The sequence below is a fragment of the Anabrus simplex genome, chromosome 5 (assembly GCF_040414725.1).
Source record: "Anabrus simplex isolate iqAnaSimp1 chromosome 5, ASM4041472v1, whole genome shotgun sequence".
In the NCBI taxonomy this organism is placed as follows: domain Eukaryota; kingdom Metazoa; phylum Arthropoda; class Insecta; order Orthoptera; family Tettigoniidae; genus Anabrus; species Anabrus simplex.
In genome coordinates this window covers 201866050-201878112 of record NC_090269.1, presented here as the reverse complement: position 1 = coordinate 201878112, position 12063 = coordinate 201866050, and the positions used below count along the sequence as shown (strand labels likewise).

At 41.5% G+C, this 12063-nt stretch overlaps 1 protein-coding gene across 2 annotated transcripts in view; it reads right to left on the bottom strand.

Moving 5' to 3' along the window:
* LOC136874436 (HAUS augmin-like complex subunit 6) overlaps window positions 1-9992 on the bottom strand; it is a 333441-nt gene extending 323449 nt beyond the window's left edge. For both annotated transcript variants that reach the window (XM_068227904.1, XM_068227905.1), the window contains exon 1: window positions 9831-9992. In XM_068227904.1, coding sequence (XP_068084005.1) covers window positions 9831-9914 — 84 coding nt within the window. In that variant the 5' untranslated portion in view covers window positions 9915-9992. The remainder of the gene's footprint in view (window positions 1-9830) is intronic.
* Between the last annotated feature and the right edge of the window lie 2071 nt (window positions 9993-12063).

The window sequence follows — 12063 nt, the reverse complement described above, 5'->3', positions numbered from 1 at the left end:
AACCACACTGATAATTAGTCAGGAAACCTCCCTCTACCAAGGCCCACACAAGTCGCCTGTTTACCATTCTTTCAAATAGCTTGCAGAAGCCATTTGTAAGGTACAAGGGAAAGTCATAAGTATCTGCAATAGATTTTAATAATTTATTACAAAGAGAGTACAAACCTTTTATTGATCTCATTTTTCAAAATAGTCAAACTGCTTTTCAATGCACATGGTCCACCGTTTCACGAGCTTTCAGATACTCTCTGCTAAAAAGCTTTTGGTTGTGCAGCAAGCCACTTATATACCGCTTCCTTCACCTGTTGATTGGAGCTGAATCGACGGCCTCTTGGATCATTTTTAAGTGGACCAAACAGATGGTAATCCAACAGGGCAAGGTCGGGACTGTACACGGGATGCTCCAACACCTCAAAACACAGCATCTGAAGAGTTTGAGCGGTGTGGACGGTGTTATGTGGATGTGCATTGTCATGCAACAAAAGAACTTCTTCCGACAATCGACCTCTGCGTTTGTTGGGAATTGCAGGTTTCAGCTTATTTACCAGAATGTCACTAATGTTCACCGTTTCCTCCTTTTCCTGGTGATGTTCCAGGATTGACCCTTGAGAGTCCCATAACACTGTGCATCACTTTTCCTGCAGAAGGTTGACTCTTCAATTTCTTTTTGACTAGGGATCCAGGATGCTTCCATTCCATGCTCTGACGTTTGGTCTCTGATTCGAAGTGGTGAACCCATGTTTCATCTCCAGTGATTATCCGTTTCAGAAATGTTCCACCTTCGTTAGCATGACAGTCCAGGAGATACTGACAGATTCTCACATGATTGTGCTTCTGCTCTTCACTGAGTTGTTTTGGAACCCATCTCTAGCAGACTTTGTGAAAGTTAAGCCTGTTATGCATGATTTCATATGCAGAACCATGGCTAATGTGCATATGGTTTGCCACGTCATCAACAGTCACTCATCTTATTCAGGATCATATGACGCACTTGTTCAATATTGGCATCAGTTACAGCTGCAGATGGACACCCGGATCTTTCCTCATCCTTCACGCTCGTGCGAACCATTTTGAACTGTTCAATCCATTGGTAAACACTTCACTGTGGCAAACCATTGTCCCCGTATTGCGCTGAAAGTCTTCTATGAATTTCTACTCCTGGTATACCTTCAGACCACAAAAAAATCTATTACGGAACGCTGTTCTTCCTTGATGTAAACAGAGTGTGGCACGGCCATCTTTACGCCGCAACAGCGCAAGCTGAACTGATCTGGTAACATTGAAACCTACCACAGACGTACAAAACTGTGCCATCTACCGGCTGGTGAGCACACAACGCCATACGGCCAACCTAAAGACAATTAGAGCAAAATTGCAGATACTTATTGACTTACCTACGTATATTGGACTATAACTATACAGAAGCTCTGAATCATTTACTGGGTTGGGAATTGGTATTACAATTCTCTCATGCCACTGAGATGGAAACTCTCCATATTCTATTGAATAGGGTAAGGATATCACTAAGACATCAGTCACCCAAATATTTAAGCAGTTAATCATGGATTTTGTCTGGTCCAGGAGCAGTGACCCTACTTAGTGAGAGTGAAAGGCACCTTATAGGAATGTAAAGCATGGTGTGATCTGCAACGACTGAAGGAACTTAATGGAGATTCTAGATACCATGAGCAAGTTATCTTAATTATACCTACAAAAAAATCTGGGATGGTCTTAGTGTTATGTAAAGAACGATTGGACAATCGGATTGGCGGAGACAATTTTTCTTTTAAAAAAAAATTAGGTTAATTTGTTACTTCCAGACATGCAATTCAAAATGTCAAACTAGCCTATTTGCTCTGCCAGAGCGCAAATCGTTGCCTGCTGCTATGCTTCAGAGGAGGGAAGGGAAGGGAAAGGAGAGGAAACGAGGTGCACGATAGACTGAAACAATGCTCGGTGCAAATGCACTAGTTTCTCATTCCTTTAATGCAGTCACAAAGGTTTCTTTTGTCCATATTAGCTACTAAGTTTGTGGTATAAAGTGGTGAGAATGGCTCACTTTCAGTATATAAAAAAAGAAATGAATGATATGCACCTAGTCTATGGTGCATCAAATGGCAATGGAAAAGAAGCTTCACTGATTTATGGGGTCCGGCACCCTAATCACTGTCAACCTTATCATTCAACCTTCGTGACCATTGGCAGGCGACTGTATGAAGGAGGGCGGAAGAAATCCCTCGTGTTTCAGTGGTGCACACATTTCAGCACTAGTTTAGCGTCAATATTTGGGCCAGCATTGTTGGGTACGAGAACATCATTGGTCCACATGGATTTGGACAAAGGAACCCAGAAGGAGAACAACAACTATTAGATCTGTGCAGAAGAAATGATCTTATAATCAAAAATACATTCTTCAAAAAGGACACAGTCACAGAATAACAAGGTAAAGTTGGGATGGCCAGTATAGAACATTGATTGACTACGTAATCACAAATAAAGATGGTGACAGGTACATCACAGATGTAAAGGTCATCCCTAGTGAAAGCATGGACAGTGACCACAGATTGTTGGTAGTAGACTTCAAACATAAGGCAAAAGAAATGCAGAAACTTATTACGAAAAAACCAAAGGTTAAAACTTGGAAGTTGCAAGAAGTCCAAATAAAGGAAGAATACAAACTAAGGATTCAACAGAGTTTGCCGAAGTGTGAAGTAACCAGTGTTAATGAAGAATGGAAGGCCTTCAAAGACACCTTTGTGGGAGAAGCCAAAAACCTGTGGAGTTACAAGTTCTATCAAAAGAAAAAAGGAGACACCATGGTGGAATGATAGAGTGAAAACAGCGGTGAAAGAAAGAAACCAAATAAAGAAGGCACTGGACAAGGAAAAACGAAAACAGGGACAAGAACGAAAAGAACCAGAAATACAGACTTCAAGGAGTATACAGGAACAAGAAACTTGCTGTAAAGAACATTGTAAGGGAAGAAGAGAAGAAAAGGAATGAGTTTGCAGACAAACTGGAAGAGGACAGTAGAGGAAATATGAAATTGCTATACAGAGTAGTGAAAAACAAGCGAAGGGATCAAGAGACCATAAAAGCAATAGAACGTGATGATGGAACTCTGGCAGAAGAAGAGGGAGAAATTAAACAAGAACTCAAGATCTATTTCGAAAAGCTGCTGAATGGAGATACAGAAAACATAACGGATAGAGGAGAGCCAAGTCGAGGAACCACAACTGAACCACCACTTACATGGCTTGAGGTTGAAAATGCGCTCAAGAGCATGAAGAAAGGAAAGGCAGTGGGCATAGATGAACTAAGTGCAGATATGCTGAAAGCAGCAGGAATCCAATGGCTCTACAGACTGGTCAACAAGATATGGGAGGAAAATACTATTCCTGAGGACTGGAAGATGGGCATCATTGTACCTCTGTTCAAGAAAGGAAGCCGACGAAATTGTACTAATTACCGTGGTATCACACTACTGTCTCATGTCCTGAAAATATTGGAAAAAATAATAGAGACCAGAATCAGAGATATTGTTGAACCAATTTTGGAAGAAGAGCAGTATGGTTTCAGACCAGGAAGGTCAACTACAGACCTTATATTTGCAATTAGGATGCTAATGGAAAAATACTGGGAGAAGAACAAGCCTTTATTTCTAATATTTTTGGACATTGAGAAAGCATATGATAGTGTACCAAGGGAAAGAATTTGGCAATGCATGAAAGAACTTCAAGTGCGAGACAGCCTCATAGACAAAGTGAAAATGTTGTATAGTGGGAACAGAAGCTGTATTCAAGTAGGATGTGGTTTGTCGGACTGGTTTGAAACAAAGAGAGGAGTGCAGCAGGGCAGCTCATTGTCACCACTTCTATTTATTATTGTAATGGATGTAGTAATGAAATCTATTAAAAGGAAAGAACATGGAGATATCAAAGCCTTCACATTTGCAGATGATGTTGCGATCTGGAGTGACTCAGAAGAGGAATTGAGAGAGAGAATACAAAGCTGGAATGAGGAGTTTAAGAAATATGGTTTAAACATCAGCAAGACCAAGATGGTGGTGATGAAAGCATATGGGGAAGGAGCAGAACCAATAGTCATGTTAAATGAAGCTCAACTGGACTGAAATACCCCTACTCAATCCGAGGTAATCAGTCTCCCTGGCAGCATTATGGTAGTGGTAATGTGATGGTATTTCAGTCGCCTTGAAAAAGAATACTGCAATGTATTCAAAACGTCAAACTCTACGTAATGTACAGATAACAACAACACGGCTCAACCTGGAAAATAAACTAAATTGTTACCGTGGTTTGCGAATCAGAGATCTATGGCTATGCAATCTAACGGACCTCCTGAATCCAATTGATCTGATATGTCCTGCTGAAATCCCACCAGTTGTGCCTCACAAGAAAATTTCTTTCTAAATCCATACCGGCTCCTCATGAACCAATTTTTATCATCACATATCCCTCTGATGTACTTTGATATTAAATTCCAGTATTTTACAAACTACACTGGTCAGGCTGATTGGTCTGTAGTTCTCTGGTTTCCTTTTATCACCCTTTCCTTTATAAATTGGTATTATTATAGATTCCTTCCATTCCTTTGGTATTACACTATTATTTATGACATAGTCAAAGAAAATTTTAAATAAGGCACTATGTACCACCCCATTGTCTTTAATACCTCCCCAGTATTTTGATCACTTCCTGCTGCTTGAAAATATCTTCATTTTGAATGAGAAGCTTCTTGTTTCCCCTCTGTGTCTCTCCCTCTATCTTCTGTTTCGGTTTCCAACTCCTGACAATCATCTACTGAATCTCTGAATTCCAGGTCATTGGCCCCTCATAATGGTATTTATCGCTAGGAAAGTAGAACCATGCTATGTTATGTTGCGGTACTAATCAAAAGTAGCGTAGACTCGCGGTATTCCACACATTATGGTACTATTCACAGGTAGTGTAATGCGCACATCTAACACAGACCTATGGTGTTTCGCACTTTGTGGAGCTATTTACAGGCAACGCAAACCTATAAAAGCAACTCAAACCTATGGTGTTGCTCACATAAGTGGACTAACCACAGGGACTCGTACTATCCCGCGGTATTCCTCACAGAGTGGGAACTGAGCATACGTAAGGCAGAACCACGGCGTCGCTAATCCCATGGTGTCGCTCATATAGGGGTACGAATCACAGGTACCGTAGGACCCACATCCCGATTCACACACTGTCGCTACTAATCACAAACCTATTGCGTACCTAACATAGTGGTACTACGCGCAAGTAAATGCGACCCATGGTGTTCCCTGCGTGATGGTACTAATTACAAGTAGTCTCAGGGTTCTAATTTGATCATCCCTTGGTCGCCCCTTTTAGTTGCCTCTTACAACAGGCAGGGGATACCGTGCGTGTATTCTTCGTCTGCATCCCCAACCCACAGAAGGGTAGACAAAGAGGAAAAAGTAGGGATCAGTCACTTCGAAAAATGAAGTAATGGATAAAAAAAGGCAAGGGCCACGAAGGGCGTGAAAATGAAAAACTCCCTAGCCCTCAAATGCTCTAATACCGCCGGGTCGGAAAAGAACAAGAGTTGACCAAGGGAGGTCGGACAGGAAAGTGAGGAGCCTGGCACGAGTAAGTGAAAGCAGTGCCAGGACTCAGCTAAGGGCCCCGTGGTCGCCAACCCATGCTCCCAAGTCGAGAGCACCTGGGCCCCTCTTAGTTGCCTCTTACAACAGGCAGGAGATACCGTGGGTGTATTCATCTGCGTCCCCCACCCACAGGGGTAGCTGCCTCTGTGGATCCGTGGTAGAGTGTCGGCCTCCGAATCCCAAGATAGCGGGTTCAAACCCGGCAGAGGTAGTCGGATTTTTGAAGGGCGGAAAAAAGTCCATTCGACACTCCATGTCGTACGATGTGGGCATGTAAAAGATCTCTGGTGATACATTTGGTATTTACCCGACAAAATTAATTAAATCTCAGCCATAGACGCCCAAGAGAGATCCGGTTTACTCTGTCTGCCATCTAGCGGACCTAGAGTAAAACGGAACGTCGAAATTGACGAGCAGACAGCCAGATGGCGTCAAGTCGAAATGTTTGCACACGGTAGCTGAGGCCATACGATTATTATTATTATGAAATGAAATGGCGTATGGCTTTTAGTGCCGGGAGTGTCCGAGGACAAGTTCGGCTCGCCAGATGCAGGTCTTTTTGATTTGACTCCCGTAGGCGACCTGCGCGTCATGATGAGGATGAAATGATGATGAAGACGACACATACACCCAGCCCCCGTGTCGGCGAAATTAACCAATTGAGGTTAAAATTCCCGACCCTGCCGGGAATCGAACCCGGGACCCCTGTGGCCAAAGGCTAGCATGCTAACCATTTAGCCATGGAGCCGGACATTATTATTATTATTATTATTATTATTATTACTACCCACAGGGGTGCCATCGGTCTTTGCCGAAGGAATATCAACCTGATGTAACGCAACACTGGGAGATTCTGAAGACCACTATTCAAGATGCTTGCAAAGAAACAGTAGGATATAAGACCAGAAAAGATCAAGACTGGTTTGATGAAAATGATGAAGAAATTGAAGCAATGATCTCAGAGAAGAGAAAAGTCTTGCAAGCATGGCGAAGGGACATGAACTCCCACTCCATAAAAACAAGCCGTATTACCAAAGCAAATGTCGAAAGAAAAACCTGTGAGCTCAAGAATGCATGGCAGACAGCAAAAGCAAAAGAGTTGCAATATCTAGCAGATAAAGATTCACAACAGTTCTTCCAAGCGGCAAAAGCAGTTTATGGTCCCACCACCTTTGGGAGGAATCCCCTTTGGTCCAGCGATAAGAGTACACTTTTAAATATACTCCATCATGAATAGGTGGAAAGAGCATTTTGAAGACCTCTTGAACCAGGAATCTATTACTGATGAACAGGTGTACGATATATTAAAACCAATCAATCAATCAATCACTACTGATCTGCATTTAGGGCAGTCGCCCAGGTGGCAGATTCCCTACCTGTTGTTTTCCTAGCCTTTTCTTAAATGATTGCAAAGAAAGTGGAAATTTATTGAACATCTCCCTTGGAAAGTTATTCCAATCCCTAACTCCCCTTGCTATAAACGAATATTTGCCCCAATTTGTCCTCTTGAATTCAAACTTTATCTTCAGATTGTGATTTTTCCTACTTTTAAAGACACCATCCAAACTTATTCGTCTACTGATGTCCTCCCACGCCATCTCTCCACTGACAGCTCGGAACATACCACTTAGTCCCATCAATGAAGAACTTGGCTCCCCGCCAACACTAGATGAATTTAAGCATGCTGTCAATCAAGCAAAGTCACAAAACCTCTGGTCATGATGGTATAACAATGGAAGCTCTCAAAGGAGATGAAGAACTCATAAGACATATACATGAACTGATTGTCAAAATTTGGAGCACTGAAGAAATGCCTCCTGATTTCAGGTAGTTCCCGTATTTAAGAAAGGGGATCGAACACTACAAAAACTATCGGGGAATATCCTTAGTGTTGTGCCTGAGAAAGCTTATTACTCGAATCTCGGCAAATCGTATTGTACCTTTGGTGAAGAAAACACTTCCAGAGAGTCAGTGTGGCTTCAGGCCTTCTAGAGAAACCACAGATATGATATTCACAACTCGTCAACTTCAGGAAAAATGTAGAGAACAAAATAGACCTCTATATTGCCTTTATTGATCTTACTAAGGCATCTGACTCTGTGAACCGAGAAACTTTGTGGAAAACTTTAGCTGTATATGGTTTTCCACAAAAATTTATTGCCATCTTGATATGATATGATGGCAGCTGTCATTGGCAACGGCTCTATTGGAGAGCCATTCCATATCAATACCGGTGTTAAGCAAGGCTGTGTGATAGCCCCCACTTTATTTTCCTTGTATGCTGCCGCTGTCATGGAACTGTCAGAGATGATCTCCCTCCAGGAATACATATAACTTACAGGATGGATGGTGAACTTTTTAATTTGAGCAGTTTAAAGGCAGGAACTTGGACATTCTCTGCAGCATTACCTGAAGATAATGCTATCGTTGCTCAGACACAAAAAGAGCTTGTGATAATCCTGAATGCTTTTTCCGCTGTGTACAACAAAATCGGACTCAAACTGAACACCAGCAAAACAAAGATTCTATACCAACCAGCCCTGGGGAAGGTCAAAGAGATAACAATGCCACAACTGATGAAGTGAGCCTTCAAGTACCATACCTTGGCAGCACCCTCTCATCAAGCGCAAATATAGATTCAAAAATCCAACACAGAATTAACTGTGCAGGAGCATCCTCTGCTAAGTTAAGATCAAGTTTTTTACAATCATGATGTCAATAGGCCTACCGCAAGAAAGATTCTTGTGTATAATTCTGTTGTAGTTCCAACCTTACTCTACGGATCTGAATCCTGGACATACTACAGTTGACAGCTTAAGAAGCTGGAACTATATCATCAGCGTTGGTTGAGAATACTGCAAATAACTTTGCAAGACAGGCGGCCAAATATTAATGTTCTTGAAGAGGCACACACCACCAATATAGAATTCATGGTTTTAAGACGCCAGCTACAATGGACAGGGCACGTAGCTCACATGCCCAATAATTGCATTCCCGAACAAGTGTTTTACTGAGCTATCAGTAGGTAAACGCTGTGTAGGCGGTCAGACGAAGCAATTTAAAGATGTAATCAAGACTAACTTGAAGAGATGTAACACTGATGTTGATAACTGGGAGAACTTAGCCCTTGACCATTCATCCTGGAGATCACTAGTCCTTCATGGCACACTATCCTTTGAAGAAAACCGCCAACGAACAGCGAATGACAAAAGGCAATGTAGGAAAGAAAGAGAAGTGCTAAAGAAAAATAATGACTGCTTCACCTGGGACTACCTGTCATCACTGTGGCAAATTGTGTAACTCCCGCAATGGACTGAATAGTCACCTCCGAATGCATAGATGAAGAGGCATCCTGTCTGGAAGACAAACCTACTCAATTACGAGTGTTTGCTATCACCATCGTATCATCGTATTGTTAGTAGATCAATCTTGATGTCAATATCAATCATTCAATAGCTAACTTTCTGCAATATTGTAATATACCGACACACAGACTCTTATGGTACACTTCGTCATAATGGCAACCCATAAACTGGAAAATAATTAAATTTGAATGTAAATTTAAATTTAATGTAAATTAAATTAAATGAACAGTGAGGTATAAATATCTAATTACTTTGATAAAATGGATGAAATGACAGAAGATCTAAGAAAGAAAATTCAGTAACAACACTACTGACAGAAATTAAGTCAGAAGTTCGTATCTCCATATTGATGGTTAAAATGAAGGCTCTACAGAAGTACCACCATATGACATAATATTTATGGTACCGGTACTGTCAGTTTGAAGTGCAAGGTGCATATTTTGATATTGATTCAGTAGGCCATCTACAAATAGTTTTGTAATGCTCCAAATTACAAACACAAGCGGAGGCTGATAACAAGTCCGTAAAAATCTCAAAACTAATAGAGTGAACATGAACCGCTCACCTAAACAGACCACTCTTCCCCCCAATCCCAAAGATTTTCAAGAAAAATAACCCGCCCTAAACCCAAGTTCTCCTCTTGCTTTAAAAGGATGGGAAATACAGTAGCCAATTCAAAATAGCGTCAAACAAGATATACAGCGAGATTTAGTATATAAATGTATATTCCCCTACTTATCACATGCAGTCAACACGAAGCGATTTAAAATACAGGTATCTTACACGTTACATTGTGATCGTATTACCTCGGTCAGTATACTGTAAAGTGTTGGGTTATCAGTAAATAACAGCTTCAAACTGGAGCACAACACAGTACTAGCAGTCTCCATCACGCCCTGCTTAAAACAACGAGGACTGGCTTAAAATACTTTTGAAATTGGTCTTCAGTCCGAATACGAATTGCGGACTTTCCCGCGCAATTGTGTATAATCTGAGAATTTATACGTGAACCAAATTTCACATACATAATATATAGTCATGGAATATTACAGAAAGGTGCCCTGTACCGAGGCATAGTTACTAATTTGTCGCTGAAAAAAAAAAGCTAGATGTCAGGTTTCCGTTCTGTTCTTGGCGGACCTTGATATGCGGAGTAATTGTGATGCTGTGTTGATTTTGTGCAATTTATTGTGAATATTGTTTCTGTCGGTGAGTGTCTGTGAGGTTGAGAAGAAGGTGCACTGTTGTGTACCTCTCTGTATTTCGGATGACACTAAAAAAGCATGAAAATGACGTTTCATCGTTTCCCTTCCGAGTGCGGTTTAAGGGAGAAATGGAAGCAAACTATTTCTAAGGAAGGTGATATAGTACGATCTCTTTAGGTACCTAGCAATTCTTCTCATAAAACAGATTTCAGTGTAAGCACATCAATCAAATTTCCTTCTGTTTTCATTGTGTATTCTGTTCACAAACAGGAAAATGTCAAACGCAGGAAGCGTCCAGCTCCCAAAAATGATGTAAACTGATTGCCATCAAAATTTACTAAAAGTTCCGATTCAGATAACGATGAACATACCATATCTTCATACGTCAGCCACAAATGAAAGAGGAGTACAAGCCTCGTTTCTATATTAAGGAAAGTCTACGAGTATCTATCTCTGTTAAATCTAATATACGGATGAGAAAATTAAATACCAGATTACAGAAAATAATCTGTAAATTTAGAAGTGGGATACGGGTAATGAAATCAGAAAAAAGTTTTAAGGTATCTGAACTTGACCAAAAAGCAAACCAAATTGAAAAGCATACTAACATTGGTCATTTAGGAGCTTTATTACTGTTAGAACAAATTTAATTTTCTTCTTCTTTCTTCATCCGTTTACCCTCAAGGGTCGGTTTTTCCTTCGGACTCAACGAGGGATCCCGCCTCTACCGCTCAAGGCTAGTGTTCTGGAGCACCACACTTTGGGTCGGGGGATACAGCTGGGGAGGATGACCAGTACCTCGCCCAGGCAGCCTCACCTGCTATGTTGAACGGGGGCCTTGTGGAGGGATGGGTAGATTGGAATGGACAGGCAGGGAAGAGGGAAGGAAGCGGCCGTGGCCTTAAGTTAGATATTTGCCTGGAGGAGAAGTGGGAAACCACGGAAAACCACTTCGAGGATGGCTGAGGAGGAAATCGAACGCACTTCTACTCAGTTGACCTCCCGAGGCTGAGTGGACCCGTTCCAGCCCTCGTACCACTTTTCCAATGTTGTGGCAGGGCCGGGAATCGAACCAGGACCTCTGGGGTGACAGCTAATCACACTAAGCACTACACCACAGAGGCGAACACAAATTTAATTTTACGGGAAAAAAGAGAAATACGGTGAAACGACGCTAAATATTTGCGTAACGGGTACAACATCGCTCACCAAACAGCGACTTCAATACGAATGTCAAAATATCAGATGTACGGAGGAAAAGATTGGATCGCTGATAATTGGTGAAAGGGCGATTAAACCCAAAGATATTTATGACCGCAATCTCGATCCGCTTATCGGATACTCTGAGGCACATTTAAAGGAATCGGTAAGAAGTGACAAACTCGCTATCAGATTTCTCTGCTTCTTTCGTGAATTACTTATTTCGTTTAAGCATATTGTAAGAAATGCGTTGTAGAAAATAAGTCAAACAATTCCTCTTGGTATATCTTTGATCAAATATCTGTTTGCTGCCTTCTGAAATTACTAGTTTTAATGAATATTTATAGTTTTTCATATTCGAACGTGTTGTAAGGAGCAAGCGAGACAGATCAGTAAAGAGAATTCTAGCGGCACTTGCCGGAAGTATCTCGAGGACGAGTGTAGTGTGCTGTATTTCCCGGCCTTGTGTATCTCGTAGGCAACGCCTGTAGTCCGGCCATGCCTGTACCCACATATATGTATCAGGGGCGTAACGTTAGGGCCTGCAACGCCTACAACGCAGGTGGACCCGGGACTATAGTGGGCCTCGCACACTCCTTGAAAAATTATAAATAGAAATATAATTCTGATAGAT